The sequence below is a fragment of the Podarcis liolepis genome, assembly GCF_965112155.1.
Source record: "Podarcis liolepis genome assembly, chromosome: 5".
NCBI lineage: Eukaryota > Metazoa > Chordata > Lepidosauria > Squamata > Lacertidae > Podarcis > Podarcis liolepis.
In genome coordinates, this window is record NC_139556.1 from 49,063,975 (window position 1) to 49,087,162 (window position 23,188).

Below are 23,188 nucleotides of genomic sequence, written 5' to 3' on the forward strand. Positions count from 1 at the left end.
TTCACAAGAGAGGGTTTCTCTTAAAGTGACGAAGAGCAACTGCTGGATTTGCATTCCTATTACATTCACTTAAATCGCTTTCTCCGTACAATAAAGCCTGTGTGGGCTGCGGGTGAAAAGCCCCCAGTGTTGCTCCTGACAGCTCAAGTGGTTTGATGGACCGGATTCGCTTCTGTTATCTCTGCAGAATGCCAATGAGGTTTTAGTCTTCCTGACTACAATGGGAATCAGCATGCAGCTGCTTAGAACATACCTTTCTCTCTGGAACTTATTTGCCTATTACTACACCTGGAGGCAGCCAAATGATTTCTACTAAATACTGTTCCCCGGTTATTATTTTTCTGCCAAGCTTGTTGCAAATAAAGTTATCTCTAGCCAGGGACAGGGACACCAACATGCACAAATGCTTTTGACAGAAACACTCTAGCAGACTATTATTGCTTCCCCAAACACGTCCTTTGTCTGCAGGTTCAATCCACGTCTATGAAGCGTGCAAAGGCATCATTTGCTGTTTTTATTGTTATTATTGCTTCTAGCCTATGCCCATCCCTGCCCCACTTCCCAATGCATTAAGGCTGTGAATCAGTGTGAACAAAGAGCTTCTGCAAAAGAAAAATAAAATCCACAGGTCTTGGCAAAGAACTCCTGTGGGGACATTTCAATCTCTTGAAATATCACGGGTGAAAACTATGTTGACTCTAGCATGATTGGGGTTCACCTCGCTGCCCTCCACTAAATCAGGAAAAAGAAAACATTTCTGCTGGAACAGGGGGGAAAAACCCTACATTGTTGTTGCCGATAAAAATAGGGTTTTTTTAAATAAAAATGCAGTTTTCATTAGGGAAGCTTCAAATATTAGTCTCCAGCATACATAGGCTGACCAGCTCAATATCCTGTTTCAAACACTTGCCAGTAATGTGTGGTTCAAAAATGGCACATTTATTGCACCCTTTATTTCACCAAACTACTTTGTTTAGAATTTGTTTTTAAGAGGCTGCAACATCTGAACTGTCCAGTCATTGTGCTCTTACTTGTACTGAGGACACGCCACAAAATCCAACTAACATGACTGAGATGCATTACTTATTCATTATTGGCTCCTGAAAGCTTGAGCCATTCCCTCCCTCTCCAAAAGCAGTGACAGCATGAACTCAGCAGCAGATCTATGAAGAGGCAAGGTGAAAATGTTGCCTCAGATGTCAACACTGTCCAATGGCGCACCGCTCTCCGCCAGAAATCAAACAGGCACAAGACTAAAATTCAGTTGGTGGGTAATGTGGAAGGTCACCATTTGGATTTTCATTTAGTTTACTTAAAATCAACTATAAAATACAATTCTGTTCCAAAAATACTATCTATCTCTCTAATACATTGTGTATTTATACAGACACATGGTATGACAAATGGTCCTAGCAGTAGCACTTTAATGCATTTATGTATTTTAAAATATGCTTATGCCATTCATCATTCATCAAAATGGTGTGCAGAATGGTTTACAAAAAGGTATGGTTGCGCTGTGGGGGGGGGGAATATCACAAATAAAATTTATAGCAGATAAAAGAACAGAAATAGAACTTGAAATGTCTGAGGGAATAAAAAACATTTCCCCTGGAGTCCAAAAGAGTGGTGTTAGCCCTCAGGTGTGGCTCCTTTTGAGATGAAATTCCACAGCTAGGAGGCTACAGCTGACAAACCTTTTCCCTAGAGGACAATGCTGGAGGAACCTGGACAAGGGCATTGGCTGGTTATGGGAGAAGGTGCTTCTTTATAGGTCTGAAGTTGTTTAGGACCTTAACAAGCTAAGCACTGGCACCTAAGGGACACATTCACTTGTGGGCAACCTTCCAGGGACCACATGGGTGGGTGGGGCCAGAAGCAAGGTGGGTGGCACAATGGATGCAACTCTCGCCTTTGTACAGTAGGTTACATTCCAAGCACACAAAAATCAGAGCCTACCCACACTGCCTTCCATCTACTCTGCCTTCCATCTACTCAAGCAAAAAGTGTTATTACAGATCAATGACACATTACAGCCAGTCAAAAGCACTCGAGGTGGCCATGTAGTATTAGTTCATGGATAATCATGGCTAAACTATCTCCGTGCAGGAGCAGTTGCAGCTGGTGGACCAGTTATAGCTGCTAAGGTGCTGTGTGCCTCAGAAGCTACAAAGGACCTCAAGAGACAGAGCAGGGTCTAGCAGAACCTTCAAGTAGAGGACCTGCTGTTTCAGGGCAAGGTAATCCTATCCAGATATGGAAGTCTATGGTAGAGGCACGCATGACCAGGTCAGGTAACAGATTTCACAACTGTCTGCACAGCAGACATGTTGACCAACATAAATTTACAGTGGTACCTCGCGATGTGAACGGGATCTGTTCCGGAGCCCCGTTCGCATCCTGAAGTGAACATAACAAGCGACGGCACGTCTGCGCTTGGGTCGCATTTTGCCGCTTCCATGCATGCGCGTGACGTCATTTTGAGCATACGCGAGCGGCGAAACCCAGAAGTAACATGCTCCGTTACTTCCAGGTTGCCGTGGAGCACAACTCGAACACGCTCAACCCGAAGCACATTCAACCCAAGGTATGACTGTATTTATGTTGGGTGAATTTTCAAGCAAATATCTTGTATCAGTCTCTTCTAGATTGTGCCCTAAGAAGTATATGAAGAAGTCGCCCTTGATCCTTGGTCTGAAAACTATGAGGAAACATTCCTGACAAATATGGGGAAGCTGGATTAACAGTGACCAGGGTGCTTCTCAGCTTTTAACATCCCATCCAACCGTCTTGTTTGTTCATTGCTTTGAAGATCAAGAACCCATGGCACTATTAGAACCTGAGTGTCTGGAAACTGAATGGTTTAACATTAAAAGCTGATGCACAGAACAGCAGCAGAGACAGAGGATTTTAACATTTCAGAACACCTTTGAGAGCTCCAAAGTATGAATAAAAGCTGTGGACACACACACACAGTGTTAGTTGTTTTTTTTAAAAAAAAGGCTGACTATTTGACTCTGCCAAACTTAACTTCTGTATGGCAAGTACTCCTGTTTCGCTTGCTCTCTGCAGCTTCCTTTTTGCAATAACCCTATATCATCTGTTAAGAACTGAAAAATTGGATCACCTCAGAAAGTTATTACTCTTTCATCCTAGATTTTCTCCAGAGAGAGATCAGGAGCAGCCCTCAGATTTGTATGCTTTCCCATGCTATAACCCCATTTACATTCCCCCCCCCCCACACGGAAAGAGATTAACACTCAACTAGGAGTTCACATTCTGAACTATTGAAAATTAAACCCAGGCTCATTCCCTACCTCTCCCTGGAAACAATTGGGCAGGGGGAGGGGATAAGATCTATGTAGGTTATGTGAAGTACAGTAGTCTAGTAGAGGATAAGAGTGTGAGCTATGAATCAAGAAGTCCCATGTGCAGATTTTGCCTCCACCATTTATTCACTAGGCCACCTCAGACAAGCCTCACTCTTTCAGTCTCATCAGCAATATAGGATATATAAATACTTAACCTTACAGGGTTATTGGAAGGATTATACTCAAATAACACATGTGAAGGATTTGAACACTTGGAAATGTTAAGAGGGACGCGATGGCGCTGTGGTCTAAACTACTGAGCCTCGTGGGCTTGCAGATCATAAGGGAAGCAGTTCAAATCCCCATGGCGGCGTGAGCTCCTGTTGCTCTGTCCCAGCTCCTGCTAACCTAGCAGTTTTAAAGCATATCAGTGTGAGTAGATAAATAGGTACTGCTGCGGCAGGAAGGTAAAGAGCATTTCCGTGCGCTCTGGCACTCGTCACAGTGTTCCGTGTGCCAGAAGCGGTTTAATCATGCTGGCCAAATGAGCTGGAAAAGCTGTCTGCAGACAAACGCCGACTCCCTTGGCCTGAAAGCAGAGATGAGCACCACACCCCACAGTCGAATTCGACTGGAATTAACAATCCTGGCGCCCTTTACTTTTACAAATGTTAAGTATATTATATTTTAATAATTCCCCATGAGAATCTGTGTTGCTGGGAAAGTGCTTTATTTTAAAGGGCCAGAATCCTATATGTATGAGGAAATGGAAAGCAGGGAAAGTTCAGTTTATAATGGTACTGGCAGATTTCTGTTCTTGTAGAACAACCAAACCACATTCCTTATGTGCAGCTCTAGCTCTGAGAACAATCCCATCACAAGCAGTTTCGGAAATTTAGAGATTATGGAGTATACTGGCATTCTGTCTAGCAAGGGAGCGTGTTTAAAGTTCCCCACACAAAGATGGATATTTTCACAGAAACTAAACTTCGTCCTTTCTAAGAATGAAAATTTGCATGAAACCCTGGTCAGCTCACCCATGCTGGGTGATACAATTGCTCGGTTTGAGGCTTCTTGGTTTTTCCTCGCCGCTGTTGTATGACTAGTTGAATCCTTTAATTGTAACAGCTACGTTCTTATTCAAAAGTAATAACTTGCACAGTACACATCTGCTGTGCACTCGGTCTGTGGCACACTGTAATGACTGGCACTATTCTACTGAGCACACTAATCTTTTGAAATGCGTGAGACTGTGTTCATGCGGAGGCCAGACTAGATGGCCTAATTGTACAAGGCTTGGGGTTGCTGAAGTCGATACAAATTAGGTCAGCGACACAAGCAGCCAGGATGGTAGATGCTGGGGGGGGGGCTTGAAGAAAAATGTTATTGAAAACGTGTAATAATAAAGTGGTTCTTAAAACAAAAAAAGTTTTAAGAATTCTCACTGCTGTGCCTTATCATGAAGCTATATGCTGAAAACCCCTTTCCCTCTAATCACATTTATTTCCTTTTAAAGTATTTGGGTCAGGAATATTAGCGTGAGGACAAAGAAATTCATTCAGACGTTTTAGTATCCTGTTGGGGCTATGAGGATCAAGCCAGGCAGTGTACATATGGCTTTTACAGTGTGACACAAAACACATTCCTTTAGTGTCAAAACCTTGTTCACCTTTTAGGCAAAAAAAGGAAAAGGGGAAAAAAGACACCTTACTGTACAAGAATAATACGCTGAAACCCAGTCTGTGTCATGAAAATACATAGCTCCTTTACTCCAGTAATCAGCTGTATATTAATATTATGTTCTTAAGTTAAAGACCATCATAGAAGTACAGAGTTGGAAGGGATCACAAGGGTCATTCAATCCAAGCCCCTGCAAATGCAGAAATCTTTTGCCCAATGTGGGGTTCAAACCCATGACCCTGAGATCAAGAGTCTCATGCTCTACTGACTGAGCTATTTGTCGTACAGGAACAGGAGCACAAGGAAGCTGCCTTTTATCAGATTACTGATTCATCTAGCTCAGTACTGTCTACAATGACTGGAGCAGACAGGGACCCTTCCCAGTTCTACCTGGAGATGCTGAGGAATGAACCTGGGACCTTTTGTTAATTTGCTTGTCTAATTGTTACTATTGCCATTTGTATTCTGCTCATCTTCTCAGAGAAGCAATGGATTACATTCATCAAGACACCATCAAAATCAGGACTCCATCATGATGCATGAAGCATGATATACATGTTTTTCAAGCTGTATATCACATGCATTGGGCTGCTGAGGTATGCAAGGGCTGCCTGATCTGACCAGCTCTAGTTGTAAGTAACTCCAGCTCACAACACCAGGGCAGCTGCACAGTAACAGGAATGCACATCAGAGCAGAACTGCAAGAGTCAGCAATTCAGTTACGGGGAGATGTGGCAGCCCAGCTCTGTTGGACTCAGAAAATCCATAAGCTGAGTAGCTTTGATGACTTCCCAAAATAAGTTGTGGGCATCTGAAAATCAGAATGTCAACCTGGTGAATATGCATCCGATTCCCTACAGGGAGAATTCTGGAATCCAAAACCCCTTGCAAGGAAAAACACGCAGACAGTGAATTATGAGTCTTAATTATGGGGTGGTATCTATTACTCATTTCTGCTGCATCTACTTTGTGTCCCCATCGTGCACCAAATTGTCCATAGCAGCTGCATCATAAAACAAGACTACAATCCAAGTCTATATTTATTGGATTCCTTTGTCAGCCATACACCAAGAAAGAGAAAATATTTCAGTGTTCCCAACAGTACCCAAGCTCCATTAAAAACTGGCCTTTCCTACAACTCTAGAGAGAAATAACGGACAAAAGGTAATAAATCCTGTTGTCTTATTCTCATCTGTCACTTTCAAACTTGATTCCTCCTAAAGATGCATAAATTAAAAATGGGTTCCCAGAATCCATTACAAATAATGTTCAGCCTGTGTTCATCTTTGGATGTTGCTGGTGAAAGGTAGCAATATATGCAACAATGTGATAGTGGAGAAAGAATTAAATGCAGAGTTGACATTTTCAGTGACAACACCTGATTTAATGTTGCATGTAACCCAGAAGTTCAGAGCTTTTGTGCTTTTTTAAATGCTATTGTTTTAGGCTCTCCAATTAAAAAGATGCAGGCACACAATTATTTATTTGAGAGAAACAATATATATAAATTTACCTACGCGCTCTCCCAATAGTGATGCTGTATCCCTTGATAGAGCAATAGTTACCCTATGACTTCCTTTTTCACCTCATGATGAACAGAAGAGCTGACCTAAGTCTGACCTATATAAACTGATGGGTCAGTAATTTATCAGGTGCCATTTAAAGCCATGTGATTAACTCATTCTCATTCTTCTTGCTGGGAACTGCCTCACACCCACCTTTTAGCAGCCACCCTCCTTCAGAAGTCGGGGAAGTATATTCATTTCACCATTATGGCACAGGAATCCATTTGGCCGATAGGTCCTTTGGGGCATTTTTTTTTTTGTCTTTACTATTAACTATTAATGGCCTGCTATCATACCATTGTAAGGCTTTTCAGTGACAAGATCATCTATCCTATGATTAAATCAAGCGTCGCAATGAGCCCACACTGTGAGTGGGAGACGGAACTGCAAAGCCAGCCACAATGTCTAGACAATGGTGGTAAGAAAAACAACAGCAAAGAGGTAACAAAGGAAATGCCTGAGCTTGATGGTAAAATTAAGGAGCTTTTCAAATATTATCCATGCTCGTGCAATTCCTTTCCATTGCAAGCAAAATCATTGCTGGGTTTTGTACATTTATGCATTTCCTTGGCTGCCCTTGGCAAAATAAAACATGGCACTCATCCGTGCTGGAATCCTACAGTACTTGTTACATACCTCTCAAACTGTGTCACAGCTGCCTAAAAATGGAGTTGCCGGAGTCGTTTTACTCAAAAAGAAATTAAATTTTAGGGCAGACCTTTGAGCAATGCTTAAGGCACCTGACCCCCCAGATTCAAAAGAGAATTAGGGGTGTATCATCCAGAAGCCATGAACACAGCAAACTGCTATTTACAGGTAATAAGGTGGAACTTGTTTTAGGAGTATGAGGTGTGTTTTTTTAATGACATTTTTAAGACAAAGATGGCACCAGGTGACCCATCCTCTGACGAGACACACACTTCATTCAGTGAAACACTTGCAAGCTCTTCTTAGACCCAGGCTGCAAGTCGGTTTATAGCTTGCTTTCTTACCAGTTTAATTGCTAAAAAGCAGCTGTGGTTGATCTTATCAGAGAACAATTTCATTATGGTTTAATCTGGTCAGCGGGCTTCTCTCTAGCCATGAAATACAGGCACTCTGGTATAACAGGCCTTAGCATAATTTCCCTGCTTCTTTTCTTTCCAGAGCTATATAGCATTATTAGAGCTGAAGCTATTTATATCCTATTAGCAGCTTCAAAGAATTATGACACTGCATGCTGGGTAAAATGCACATCCAAGTACATTCAATAAAGTCTCCAGGTGTATTTATTCTTATTCTTTTAACTCCAGTTATCTCCCTACTTTTGGATTTTCCCAGTTACATTTTAGAAGCTTTCTTTTAAAGGGACATATTTATTAGACTTATCACAACAAAGCTAAATTAATAAAAGGCTTTTTTCCTTCTGTTGTTTCCTATGTCTGATCAAAATAATAATCAGGCCTATCTCTGTAGTCCTGGGTTTAAAAACTGGCACCATGAAATACAAGAAGAATGTGCTTCCATTTAGCACATAACTGCCCTTCTACTACAAGTTAATCAGTCCAAAATACCTACCACTCCCTTGGTCATATTCACAGAATTTAGAATCCACAATGGGAAAAGGACAGAGAAAACCTCACATCACTACCACCCTTAGTGCATACAATCCAGGTGGCTAAAGGGCAGTAAAGGTAAAGGGACCCCTGACCATTAGGTCCAGTCGCAGACGACTCTGGGGTTGCGGCGCTCATCTGGCTTTACAGGCCGAGGGAGCTGGTGTTTGTTCGCAGACAGTTTTTCTGGGTCATGTGGCCAGCATGACTAAGCCGCTTCTGGCACAACAGAACACCGAAACCAGAGCAGTGCATGGAAACGTCGTTTACCTTCCCGCCAGAGTGGTACCTATTTACCTACTTGCACTTTGTGCTTTCGAACTGCTAGGTTGGCAGGAGCTGGGACCGAACAACAGGAGATCATCCCGTTGCAGGGATTCAAACCGCCGACCTTCCAATCAGCAAATCCAAGCGGCACAGTGGTTTAAACCACAGCTCAGTAAGTGACAATAAACTCTTCAGTACTGAACACATTGAATGCTTACACCGCCTCTTTTTTTTCTTTTTTTTAGACAGGAAATAATCCCACAACAATTAGCCAACCGTAAGCAGCATCTTCTTTGGTGCCCCATCTGTTCTAAAAATGGGAAGCTCCTATGTTTGATAGCAAGCTGCTGCCAGAGGCTACCCATGCTTAGCTTTCATAGGCAGTCTTCCCAACCAGGAAGAGAACATAGGAAAGCAGATTCTGGCTCTTCTGCTCTTTCGACAGGCTCTTGTGCTAGGAAACATCAAGTTTTCTAATGTCCAAAGTACATGAGGCATTAAAGGTGTGATCACATTTAAACATGTTTAGGGGTTTTGTTTGCTTGCTTTTTTAAGCAGCTGCTGAGCAGGGAGATGATCAGGATCCAGAGCATGATGTGTAGGAAAGAGAAATGCTCCACTCGCTCCCACCCAAAATTGTGCTATTTCCCATGGTGAGGAAGCTGCAGGGGTGGTTTTAATTGGAATTATGAAGAAGAGTTTGGATTTGATATCCCGCTTTATCACTACCCTAAGGAGTCTCAAAGTGGATAACATTCTCCTTTCCCTTCCTCCCCCACAACAAACACTCTGTGAGGTGAGTGGGGCTGAGAGACTTCAGAGAAGCGTGATTAGCCCAAGGTCACCCAGCAGTTGCAGGTGGAGGAGCAGGGACGCGAACCCGGTTCCCCAGATTACGAATCTACTGCTCTTAACCACTACACCACACTGGCACAGGAGGAAAGGATTAAGCCCATGTCCCTACACATCAGTCACAATCCTGATCATGGCTCTTAAGAGAGAAAGAAAGGACAAAATTTTAAAAATTATAGACAAAAGAAAAAATGAAGACAGACACAATAAACCATACACTTAACATTATGTGTAGTTTGGGTGTAACCTCCCCACTGCCATCCAAGACCATGAACTTGGTTCTTATGGCCACTTCTATGGCATCCCTGCTAGTCTCCATATACAAGCTTTATCAAAGAAAACCCCAAACTCCTCACCATTCCAATGACACTTTACCCACGTCTTCCATTTCTCAGTTGAGTATGCAGTTCTGGCAGATGTATCTGTCTGGATCTGGAAAAGCTACAGTGAATTATGTTTCTGGGAGTCAGGAGGTTGAGAGACCACATTCCGATCTCTTGTTCTTTGAGACTTGCTGGATAATGATTCTGTGTTTTCTACAGAGACCAAAAGGAAATCCTCTCTAAATTCATTTCAGAATGTGTTCCTTTTAGGAAGTATGTAACTACAGAAGGGTGTAGCTTTTATCTGTTTTTACAACTGCCTGCAAAATTGAATTATCTTTCCCTTGGAAGCAGCCAAGCAATTTGTTTATTTGAGATAAGGCTGAAGCAGGGAGCATGGCAAGAAGTCTCTTCCCCTTTTGTCCATTAATTCCCCCACCGCAGCTTGCACCTGCATTGCTCCCGCAGTAAGTAGCATATCAGGTGACTATTTAACAGCTTATACTAGAAAGCAAATGTGCAGGGCTTGCAGTTTTCCATTCTGAGGGGAAAGGGGGCTCTCCTCAAATAAATCAAGTTTTACTGAGATAGGAAGGAGAGGCCTATTTTACTGCAATGCAATTATATTAGAAATAGCACTGGCTTCCTTGTGCTCAACAAAGCAACACTGGCACTGGTCTCCAGAGAAGGCTTCCTATATAATTTCAGCATAAATATGCTTGCGAGACGTGGAGATATCACAGCTACCCAGAAAAAAATAACAATCAAATTCTGCAATTAAACTGATGCTTCCCCATCCATAAATGATATTGGGGGTTTAAACTGGTGAACTCAAGGCCACGTTAATGTGCCACAGAAGCAATTTTTAGTAGGACTCCTACCCCCAAGGACATCTGCTACAATGCAACAGTACATTTCTCTCCATAGCCAGCAGTTTGAGAAATAGTACGCTTGCAAGTCCAAAATCTGAAAGAGCTCCTGTATCTGTAATTGTAGCCTACAGAAGAAAGAAGTGTCTTTGACTCTTGGAAGGGTGCCTGGCAATGGTGGGGGATGTTGGACCCCTCAGTATTGGGGGGCTGGCCCCCTCTGCTTCAAAATACTGAGGGGGCTGAAGCCCCTTTAGCCCCATATACCCAGCACCGCTGTTTTTAACTGGTCACTTTTTACCTGCTCTTAACAGATTAATAGACATATTTTTACCCTGCTATTGCTTATTTATGTTACTGTTGTAGTAACTGGTTCCTTTTAATATATATACATATTTCTGTTGTTGTTTATCGTTGGCAATGGGGATTTGACATGGAAAGGTGTGACACAACTTTAATGCATAGCAATGTGAGTTACACCCTATCATGTAAGCTACTTACTAGGGCAGATGAAAGAGTATATACAAACCAGAAGTCAACAGATTTGTTTTTCAACAGACAGGAAAATCATTAATAACCTAAAGTAGGAAAGGCAAAAAACTGAAATGTAGGTATGTTTTAAAAATATGGCTGCGTCCCTCAGCTCTAGAAAGCATCTTAATTGCAGCTGAATGCTTCAGGAAGTGAAGGGGTGACTTTGAAATCTCCCCTTTTCTTGCCACCTTCCGTGCTGTTTCAGGGTCTGTAGCCTCTAGAAAGAGTGGGTGGTGCAGGTGATGGGGTGGGGAGAAGCAAAAAACCTCCCCCAACTGCAGACAAAGAAGGCTCCACTAGATGGAAGAGGTTTCCATGGGTGGAGGAACACAATTAGATACAACCCTACGTTTCAGTTTTTCTAGGATTTCATGCCATGCTTGCTTTTGAGAGACAGGATGCTATTTGGATTCCATGTGATACTGCTCTTATTAAACAAACTGAGCCCTGTTTAAGAGCCATCGAGCTGAAATACTCAACACATAAGTGGGCCATTTCGCACAAAACACTAAGCCATAGTTCAGCATTAAATGCACAAACCTCAGGCTCATGTGCTGGCTCTCCCTTGTGGCTACACCAGAGGAGGACAAGTGAGTGGCAGTGTGCAAGCCTGAGACTCACACAGATAATGCTAAATCATGGTTTAGTCCTGGCCCAATTCACATGTCACGTTAAACCCTAGTTAAAAAATAAACTATGGTTTAATGTGAACACTCAGAATGCTGCTGAAAAGTTCTTGCCCTGCTCTTTCCACACTCTTGCACCACCAGGAATAAAGGCAGATTCTGGATTGTTTTATCATCCATCTTCACACAAACCACAACTAGTAACTGGGGGTTGTTTTTGCTTATAGCTTGTGGTCTATTTGGAAATAAATCACGAGTCTATTTCTGGACAACAAAAGAAGCCAGACTCTGGCTTGTTTGCCAGCAATGCAAAAGCGATGAAGGACCAGAGGGATAACTTTTCAGCTCATTCACATTGAACCATACTTTGCTTTTAACTTTGTTTTTAATATGGCATGTGCACTTGGTGAACCACTACTTTCTGCTGCTCCTGTGTGGTGTTATTTGTTGACAAAAATTCAGGCGCTATTTAGATCCATATTTCAAAAGTCTGTTTGGGAAATTATTCTGAGCACTGCAGCATAAGCAACACAAAAGAGCTGCCGTGCAAATCTCCTCACGGCATTTTTCATATTTCCTGTGTTTGTAAAGCTGCAACAAACATGTGATTTCTTAAAAAAATTCCAGATTACAATTTGATAGGGGTGTTCCAAGTCTGGTGAGTTTCCTATATTTAAATCACTTCAGTGTGGGGGGAAATAGTGTTTGCTACTATGTCCTGGTGGCATGGATGGTTTTATTGGTATGCTGTCTTAATATATACAGTGGTACCTCTAGTTGCAGACACGATCCATCCCGGGGTGCCGTTCGCACCCCAAAAAGTCTGCAACTAGAGCAGCGCTTCTGCGCAAGTGTGGAGCATGATAGAGTGCTTATGCGCATGCACGTGCACACACGGTGAAACCTGGAAGTATACACTTCCGGGTTTGCTGCGTTCACAACCTGAAAAGCCGCAACGTGAAGCAAACACACCAAGATATATGACTGTAACATACTCCTATCCAGTGGCGTAGCATGGGGGGTGCAGGGGAGCCGGCTGCACCGGGGGCAACATCTGGGGGGGCGCTCACACTCGCAGTTTTCTGCCCCTACCTGGCTCACTCACTCTCTCTCACTGTAGTGCTGGCTGTGCGAATCTGATCTGAGCCTCTGGGTCGCCGCCCACTGTGGAGGGGGTGGGTGCCAGGTGTGCAGTGCGGAGAGAGAGCGAGGGACTATCTGGGGGAGGGACAGTGCAGCGGCCACCCAGCGCAGCGCTGAGTGCGGGAGAGAACCACACCAGACCAGACCAGGCAGCAGCAAGAAGAAGCTGGCAGCGGCGGCAGGTTAGGGGGCGCAAATTACTTGCTTTGCCCCGGGTTAGGGGGCGCAAATTACTTGCCTTGCCCCGGGTGCTGACAACCCACGCTACGCCGCTGCTCCTATCTCCAGAGAGGCGTTTGTGTTTATGAATGCACATTTAGCTATATTAATAAGATCTGGTAGTTCCCCAGCAGTGGGACTACCTCAACCATGGTTTCCTTGGTCTAGTCTAGCTGAACTAAAGTTTTATAGCTTTTTAAAATAATAATAAAAAAATGGTTCACACAAACCCACGTCAAACTTCTGTATATTACATTGACTAAAGACCTGCAACAAGAACAACTGACCAGCCTACAATATGGGACTCCTAATTATCTCAATTGCCGGATGTGTCTTTGTCATTAAAGCGGCAGACACAATTTCATCAAGAGACATTCATCCTGATGGCAGCGTGACAACAGCTGCAACAATGGACCACTGAAAAGCCATCTCTCTCTAAAATATGCAGCACATCTGCAGAAGTCTCTTAAGAGATGGGAGGAAATAACCAAGCTATATTTAGAATATACATCAGTGTCCAGAACAAGAAAATACTCACCAGGAGGATACTTAACCACTCGTTCTCCATATCTTTACAAAAATAATATTCAAGGGCCCTTGAGTCACAGCAGCATTCTGTTAAATGAACTGCAACAATGAATCAGATCTCTCTCAGGATCTGCTTTCTCGAGTTTTAACCTAATGTACCTCTTAGGCCTTCTGCTTCTCAGCCTGTTCACAAAACATGAGGATTTTGTAAGAGAAAAAGCTCAAACCTTTCACAAAAGAATGAAATATACGGTGCTGAAGCACATTGACTAATTTGCACTCCTTTGTAAGAGCTAAGAAAGGCATCTTTTACTGACAACTCTGACTTTACTTTTCCCCACAACCAAAATACTTGCAGCATTACAGGCAAGAGCGCTGAACTAAGATGGACAGCTGTCCATGGCATAATGAATGTGATACCTAGTTCCACCTCTGTTATCTTCATTTGCCTTGCCCAGACTCTCTTGCCACTGACATATCTGTTCCAGAAACAAGCTGAAATCTTAGTTTTAGATATTAGGCAACCATCTAAGCCTGCCATCAAACATTCCAATGGAGGCAAAGCCAGACTTAGGTTGTGCTTAAGCCCCATTGAAATAAATGGGCCATTTCGCTGTGCCTAAGGAATGGGGAGTGGGATATTTATGGGAATCAGGACTGGGGAGGGAAAGAGACAAATTTCGTCTCTTCTGATTCCAATATTAATTGAACAAACACCCTGCACATTAAAGAAAAGCAAGAGATGTAGCTGCCCAAAAGAATGGGATGCAGTAGTGCTGGAGTAGGAGATGATGATGATGATGATGATGATGATGATGATGATGATGATGATAATAATAATAATAATAATAATAATAACACTCACAAGAACAGGTTGCATTTGTATATTCCTCCCCTCTTCTGTTGGCCACAGAAAATGGCAAGTTTTGCTCCCCCCCCCCAATTATCCAAATTCAATTTCTCACATAAACATAGTAAATGTAACCACAGCCAGCAATGATCTTTAGATTTTTGGAGGCGGGGTTTGTTTCTGCAAAGAAACAATTTTCAATTGATTTACAGATGCCTCTCCACTAGTCTGGAGTAACAAAACAATTAGCAAATGCAATAATGGCTGCTGGTTTTTTTTACTAGAATACATGAAAGGCCAGGCAAGGGGTTTCTTTGATCCTAACTGCGCTCGAACTAAACCTCATTGCATTTACCACTAGGAGCCTTGTCAAGCTGTTACAGAAGCTTAAAACTACCCACAGGAGGGCAGACTTCCAATTTTAGATTTTAAAAAAAATCATTTTAAAAATCAGGGAGAAGCTTGACAATCAAAGAGATGTGCCCTATTGCAATGTTTCCCAAGACTTCCCTTATCTTGATTTCCAAGATCATAACCTGGTAGACCCTGTATAACAGATGTTCTCTTTTCTAACAAATTATTATTATTTACTTCTCTTATGAATTTAACCCATTAATGGTTAAAAGTTAACCCCTGTACTCCAGTAGTAAAGTGAATGACAGGGAGAGTCTTATTATGAAAATGCAGAATCCTCATACACGGATGCTGAAAATAGTAACTGAAGCTTAGCCAAAATGTACCTGAGTCCTATGGCACATAGTGACTTCCTTACACACCAACAATAACAGTTATGGCATTGAAGTAATTGTATAAATCTGACTTTGGGCGAAGGATTACATGAACAACCCCTTTATCACGATGTAGCTCAACAGTGCCACCTGGAGCTTATGAGATTTTGGACCTCTACCTTTAAGCATAAACAAGCACATTCGGGGTTTGAATAAGCATCCAGGAGAAATTCAGCTCATTTACACAATGGCCTGAGCCGGCCAGGAATTTTGTAATGCAATGTAATGGAAGTGTAATGAGCCTCTTGGTAATTTTCTGGTTGGCCAAAGAGAACATGGACATCAGAGATATTTTCCCACTGGGCCAAACCACAACCCACCAAGGTCTGAGCTGAGATAGCTCAGTTGGCAGAGCAAGGGACTCAGGCCCCACATGGGGGGGGGGGCAAAAGATTCCTGCATTGCTGGGGATTGGACTAGATGACCCACATGGTCCCTTACAACTCTGCAATTCTATGATTCCATTTCCCATAAATAAGGGAGGCTTTATTCTCAGTCTTCCTGGAGAAATCTGATCTTATATACATCGGGTTACATATGCTTCAGGTTACAGACTCCGCTAACCCAGAAATATTACCTCGGGTTAAGAACTTTGCTTCAGGATGAGAACAGAAATCGTGCTCCGGCGGCGCAGCAGCAGCAGGAGGCCCCATTAGCTAAAGTGGTGCTTCAGGTTAAGTACAGTTTCAGGTTAAGAATGGACCTCCATAACAAATTAAGTTCTTAACCTGAGGTACCACTATATATGCTTTAAGCCACCCAGAGTGGCTGGGGAAACCCAGCCAAAAGGGTGGAGTATCATCACCATCATCATCATCATCAACAACAACATTATCAGGAGTCTATATGTGAACAGTTGTCCATTTAAAGGAGTCCTCTGCTTGGTCCAATTCTAACTTAAAGATCAAGAGTCATGAGAAAGCCAGGCAGAGGTCATTTTGCTGCTCCATCAACAATTAACACCTGGAGAGCAGACTGAACAGGCACACAGGGCACAGTTTTCTCCTATATGGTGAGATGCGCTTTATTTCTATTAAAATTATAGGATTATTTATAAACGGAATTTATTAGCATATGCAACCTTTATATAAACGTCTACCTTCTTTTGTCCTCTCTTTTTTGGTGATGCAGAAGTGGTCAGAAATGAAACTTTCCTCTTGGATAACTCTTGGCAGAAGACACTTACCCTAGGGTGAAGTTTGTTTTTCATAGGGCAATTGCCACAACAATTATGCAGTTATGCAGCATTCTGGGAGACAGGAGAAAACGTAATGTGCATGAATGAAAAAGGCACATGAATCTGCATTACAACCAGGACCTTGGGAGCAGCAAGAATGAGACAACTTGATGTATCAGAGTTTTCTGTTCACAAGCTTTCATAGGCCGGTTGAATAAGGCAGCTCTTGTGTCATGCATACTGTGATTTATCTAAATGGCTAAGATAAAATACTCCAGCCCAGGATGACTCAGGAAAGCCTTTAGATCAGTGGTCCTCAACCTTTTTTGGGGTCATAGAATCCTTTGAGAATTTGATAACAGCTGAAGCCCATCCGTAGACCACAGGTTAGGAGTGTTTTTAAAAACAAACGTATTTTTCTATACTACATAAATCAGATGTTGGACTACAACTCCCATCATCCCTGACCATTGACTATGCCAGCTGCAGCTTGTTCAGAGTTGTAATCCCACATCTGAAGGGCCATAGGTTAGCCACCCCTGACACAGAGGTGTCTTTTAGTCTAAAATCAAGATTTCAGCTTTTGTAAGAGGGCCTAAATAGATTCAGAGGTGAAGAGAAAACTTTCTTTCCCTCATGTTAAGCATCATGCTTTAGCATCACAATATAATTATGATTTGTGAAGAGATGTAAACAGTAAAAATGAGGCTGCTTTAAAATTCCCAGTGCTTGTCATTATTTTCAGATATACAAGAAGCCAGTTGCTTATTGTAATAGCAGTAAGGTGTTGTGCACTGAAGGCTCTGCACAAACATTAATAAAAACAGCGGTGTTTTGACTGCTGCCCTCATGTTGTTCTGGTGCTGAAGGCCTTATTCATTCAATATGGCTTCCGCTGGCAGAAGGCGTCAAATAAGTATGTGAGCCTTTCACTGTGCAGGAAGCCCTTTGATAAATACTTCTCAATGAGTTCCCAACACAACTGCTAAAATTAAGGATGAAGATGAAAAAATGTTGACCTTCATTCTGATTCTTTACACTGCTCAATAATAGGCTTATGCCAAAGGAAAGGATTTCAAAAAAAGAAGTAGTAGTAATTTGGCACATTTAAAGTTACATGGACCTTGCTGAACAGCTACAGTACTCCAGTCAGGCTGTTATCATCTTGCCTTTAGGATACAACTGCACAAACTGTATCTACCAGTACTCCCAACTCTAAAGATTCTTCCCAAGTACAATGAAAAAGAAAGAAGTTGGGTTTTTTAAATTTAAAAAATGCAATAAAGTAGGTGTTACACTTAAAATGAATTGATTGAGCTCATCTTTGGCGCCAGGTGACACGGATTAAGACAATGCATATTGAAGATGCACTAATTGCAGGACATACTGAGTAATCCAGGCCTATACACCTGAAACAAGAAAAGGCCCTTCTAAGAAGTTCAATTAAAAACCAGAGTCTGGTATATTTGATTAAATTTGCAGCATTAGAAAACAGATACTTGGCGAAATGAACTGATAAATCCATACGTGTGTGTGTGTGTGTGTGCCCATCCAAACTAAAGATGACAAATCAATTTAAATCCTAGGAAGTACAAGCCTGCTTTTATATTCATGAACAAAACTCTCTATTTTACCCTTGCTGAGGAAGTTGAATATATCATTTTGAAGGAAAATCAGAAATTGTAAGGTGTTAAAAAATAATAATCCACCAATGACCTAGACACATGGGATGTGAATGGGGAGAAAGCTCAGGGTGGAGGGAAGGAAAGCCCTGGAAACACAGTGAAATCAACCTACATGCTGTGCATTTTAAATAGAGGCATTTTTCACTGAAAATGGTGATGGGCTTGATTGATTATGTCTGCGGAATGTATAAGAAGCAAACAAATGGGTACACGCAGCAACTGCAGTGAAGAATATAAAAGGACTCAAGATGCATTCCTCTTACCAAAATTCCTACATGCTACCCAAGCATTTTTAAAAATCATTTTTTAAAAAATCAGTGTTGAAACCTGATGAAACCTGAGCTGTGTCTTGAATCAGCCAGAATGCACAGAATTACACAAAGACTGTCAACGTGAGGCAGCCTCTTTAAACAGATCCCTATAGCTACTCGCTAACGTTTCGGTCCCTGCTGCTGTACAGGAGGAAGGAAAGGTGGAAAGCAATTCCATACTTACATGGCCTCAGATGGCTCCCGAATCAGGCTACTTGTCTGTGCCTGCTGCAGAGACTGAGACCCTCCCATCCTCAGCGTGCCCTTGTGCTGGAGCTAGCAGCAAGCCGGGCCAGCTTCCTCCTTAATTCCACCAGCAAAAAGCCCAGGGAGATCGGACCGTAGAGGCTGCAGTGCTGCAGTGCAGATGAAAACAGCTGCTTGCATCAGGGCCAGCAGCAGCCGACACACTTTAAACGGCAGCTTCTCTTCTCTGAACTGTTGCCAGGTTCCTTTCCTGACACCCCCCAACTCCCCACCCGTCCCCCGCTTCCGTTTTTCTTCCTCTTCACTCAAAAGAAAATTGATTGAGAATAAATAAATGTGCCGGCTATTGTGTGATGCAACCAGCAACGTTGAGGCTAGATACTGGGCAAGTGTCTTTTAGAAAAAAACGAGGTCTATGGCTATTCCAAATGGCTTGAGAGAGATGGGGGGGGAGAGAAAAAGAAAAATTAAGACCCTCCCTTTAAAGCACACATTGTCAGCTACTGTGGATCCCTAAGGACTCCCAGGCAGGACCATTGCATTGTGTTGACTCAGCTGATTTGAAATGCAAATCTGTTTGCATGCCACGTCCTGCATGTGCCTCTCTATTTTGACAGCAAGCACCCGCATATATTTCAGAACAGTAAACAATGGAGGAGATTCATATGCAGGATTGTCTAAAGCCTTGTTTCCCTCCCCGTATTTTCAAACAAAAGAGCTCATCCCTCTTTCAGGAATGGAATCTTCCACCAGGAAAGTAGGGAGAACATGAAGAGCCAAAGTAAACAAGGCAATGTGTGAGTATAGAGGGGAGCAGATTGGTACAGAGATATTATTATATTTAATCTTGCTTAAAGGCAAGATGACAGGGTGACAAGGAACTGGGGCTGCAGAGGCAGGGGGGAGATACTGAGTAAGAAGATTCACTGATGAATTAATCTAGTGAGCGCAGTAGCTGGATAGTCAGAAGGCTACGAGAGCTGAATCTTTTAAGAGAGCAGCCTAATTTCACAGAGACCATGACCGTTTGATTATTGTTTCCATGCTTCTCTCTCTCTTGTCGAGTTTGACAATAGAAGATACCACTGCACATTTCATGCTACCATGTCTGGCCAAATAAAAATAAAAATCAGGTGCCCCCCCCCTCCTCTCTCTCACTCACTCACTCACCCACCCACACACAAATGTTCATATATTGCAGAGTAGAAAAAAATACCAGCGGCAATGCTGGTTAATTGACAACTCCAGTGACAAAGCACAGATACAAACGCAGCATAGGTGCAGCAAATTTGCTAGAGAGAGAAGAAAAGGGTGAGGCACACTGAAACAAATCCCCAAACCTTTCTAGGTTTAGAAGTACAACTTGAGAAGCTCTGTCTCAGTCCAGACACCATGCCAAGTTAAGGAAACTTCAACTACAGTTTTAAAAGATGTCTGAACTATGGTCAGGAAACCACTACCAACAAGTCTGAAGTGGGTGGGCAATCTCTCTTTTGGACTTACTGCTTCAGTCGCTCAGTTTTACTTCTATGCAGCATCTGAATCGGAAAACATCTGAGACCAAACAAGTTCTAGAGCAGTGTCTGGAGTAAGTGATGGGCTGGGTGAGGGTCAATAAACAGAAGACCAAAGCCCTGTGGGTGAACAGTGCCCAAGTTCAGGAAATTGACAGGTTCTCTGTTCCTGATGGGGCTGCACTCTCCCTGGAGGAATTGGTATGTAGCTTAGAAGTACTCTTAGATCCATCACTGTTGCTGGACCCCTAAGTGTTCTCAGGGGCTAACAGTGCTTTTCCACAACTTCGGCTGGTATGCCAATTATAGCCTTTTCTCAACAGGGATAGCTTGGCCACAGAGCTAGAGTCCTTGGTAACCTCTAGACTGCACTATTACAAGGCAGTCTATGTGAAGCTACCCTTGAGATTGGTTCATAAATTGCAGCTAGTGCAGAATGCTGCAGTCTGACTTTTGACTGGAATAGCTGCACATCAGCATATTATACCACATGCTGAAAGCTATGCACTGGCTGCCAGTACGTTACTGACCTAGGTTCAACATATTACTATTAGCGCATAAAGCCCTAAATGGCCAGGGACCAGGTTAGCTGAAGGACCACATTTCTCCTTTATACACCAGCCAGAACACTGTGAGTATCTGGAGAAGTCCTCTTGGCTGTCCCAGTTAGTTTGGTTTCTAGGTGAATGAAGGCTTTTAGCGTAGCGGTACCAATAATTTGGAACTTTATTCCTACTGAAAACAGACAGGTACCTACAATCCCAATATTCCATTGCCTGCTGAAAATATATCTGTTTCACCAAAGATTTTTGAAGAATTAATTTGATTCAGTGTTGGTCACTTGTTCAGTATTTTATGATTTCATAATTTTAAGATTTTAATGGTTTATCCCCCCCCCCCATTTTTAAATGAGATGACAGCTTATATTCTTATGTACAAATAAAAAGTTATTGCTTCTGCTCTACCTTTAGGTCCATATGCTCAAAATGGGCCTTTAGAAAATTCCCCAACAGAGGTTGTCTCATCATGTTTGTTACAGATAAATTGCAAATACTGAATAACCAGTTGGTGCTTATTTCAGTGTCAGAAGAACTTACAAGAGCATAGGGATTAATGAAAGAGGAAGTTTGGATAAACCTTATCATGTGAAGAAAAACAATTATCAAAAAGGATGGGAAAGGTACAATAGTGTAACCCAAGTTGTATTCTGTAAAGGTAAAAAGGTAAAGGTAAATGACCCCTGGTTGGCTAAGTCCAGGAAAAAAGGTGACTATGGGGTTGCGGCGCTCATCTCACTTTCAGGCTAAGGGAGCTGGCTTTCCCTTCCCTCCACAGCGGTACCTATTTATCTACTCACACTGGTATGCTTTTGAACTGCTAAGTTGGCGGGAGCTGGGACAGAGCAACAGCAGCTCACTCCGTCATGGGGATTTGAACGGCTGACCTTCTGATCAGCAAGCCCAAGAGGCTCAGTGGTTTAGACCACAGCGCCACCCGTGTCCACTGGTAGACCCTAGCAGTGGAACCTAGGGCCCAGCACATAACAAAAGTCTCCATTTAAGACTACATGAATAAAAGCAAAGAGCTTATATTTTCTGGCTAGTTTCATCAAATCTATTACAAAAACACACCCAAATAAACCACACTGGTTTTATTCTGCGGGGGAACAATCCTACTCTCAGACATGCATGATTTCCCTATAATAAGAGGTTCAAAAGGCCCTGAGAGAATTTTACTTTTCAACCCCAACGTGCTTGGATACAGCCGAAAAGGATGCAGTTATAGTCCCATACAACATAAATTCCACACATCAAAAAACAAAACAAAACTATAGCTTTCTAGCATACACCGCTAGAGCAGAAGGCAAAACAAGACCACTACATTGTATTATTGCATATTGTTCCTAATTGAAAACAGCAACATAAACATTGGCATGAAGAAAAACATATTCTACAGTCTTCCTTTTTCACGCCCATTTTCAACAAAGCGCTACCAGTACCATTTATTTGCCCTTAAACCTTCTATGCCTATTGATGGCGATGAGGGTTTTGTTTGTTCCTTTTGTTCTTGTGCTTAATTCACAAGCAACACACATTCTAACTGAAAACACATATGTGTCATGCTGTCATTAGTAAATGGGCTACTGGAACAGTTCTTTAGAGCTAGGTCTAGTTCTTGTGTAACATACATCAGCAAAAGGAGAGAGAGAGCTGAAAGAAGAGAAACAGAATCTAGTTATCATGCAGCAGAAAAAATTATTTGCTCCTAGTCTCTTCCTCCTCATCCTGATTGGAGAGCAGGCCAGCTATATACCCAGTACCACCAAAGAGCTAACAAACATCAGATACAGAAATCTGACAGGGATAGTTCAGGGTTGTTCATATGCATTTATGGTAAAACAAATGGAAGTGGGGAAAGCTGCCAAAGCTTGCAATGAATAGTATGGCAAATACTATTCATAATATTCTCTTGTTCAGCTAGGTTTGGCTACCAGTTGAAAACCATAAAGAAATCATACATTCTTTCCAGAAAACTGTGTTCAGTTACAAGGATGAAAGTCGCAGCCAGCTTGATGCAGGAAATCTAACTATTACAATGGTACCCTTCAGGACTTAAAGCACGAATCCATGAAATTGCCACGCGGAAAGAAATCTAATGGGTCATGTCACTTGCTGACACGAGTCCCCTAGAAGATTACCAAGGCAGGTCCTTAACCTGAGAAACATTTTTCAACACCGGGGTTACCACAAAGTGCAGGAGAGCTGCCAAAACAGATGCCCACAGGTCTAAATTTGTTCTGCTGGATCATACCTGGCCATCAAGGAATAAAAGTGAGCTCAAAACATTCGTTTTATAGACTCAACAGTTATGCTACCAATATTGGTGCTTGTCTTATTTGCTGCAGCCTTTGACCCTCTACTTTGTGCTTCTCCCAAACATCGTTTTGCACATCCCTTCAAACCTGAAGGGATGGGCTTATTTTCACTGGGTGCCTTGCTCGATACTAAGAAGCAATAGGCATGCTTACACCTGTCAAACTAGGATACATTGCACAAATGTTATGATCGACAAAGTAGCACTCTCATTCCCAGAGATCCCACCACATTGTCCCAATACTTGCTTCAGTGTAACTTTGGGAGTTAAGGT

The 23,188-nt window shown here is 42.4% G+C and overlaps 1 protein-coding gene across 40 annotated transcripts in view; it reads right to left on the reverse strand.

The window, feature by feature from the left end:
- The window catches only part of TACC2 (transforming acidic coiled-coil containing protein 2), a 172,682-nt gene that overhangs the window by 50,115 nt on the left and 99,379 nt on the right, over positions 1-23,188 (reverse strand). Inside the window, exon 1 of one of the 40 annotated variants that reach the window (XM_083506073.1) lies at positions 18,505-18,741. The exons of 38 other annotated variants lie outside the window; for them this stretch is intronic. In XM_083506073.1, the coding sequence (XP_083362199.1) occupies positions 18,505-18,572 (68 nt within the window). In that variant the 5' untranslated portion in view covers positions 18,573-18,741. Of the gene's footprint in view, positions 1-18,504; positions 18,742-23,188 lie in introns of those variants that run through there. One more of the 40 variants, XM_083506083.1, reaches the window with a different exon arrangement.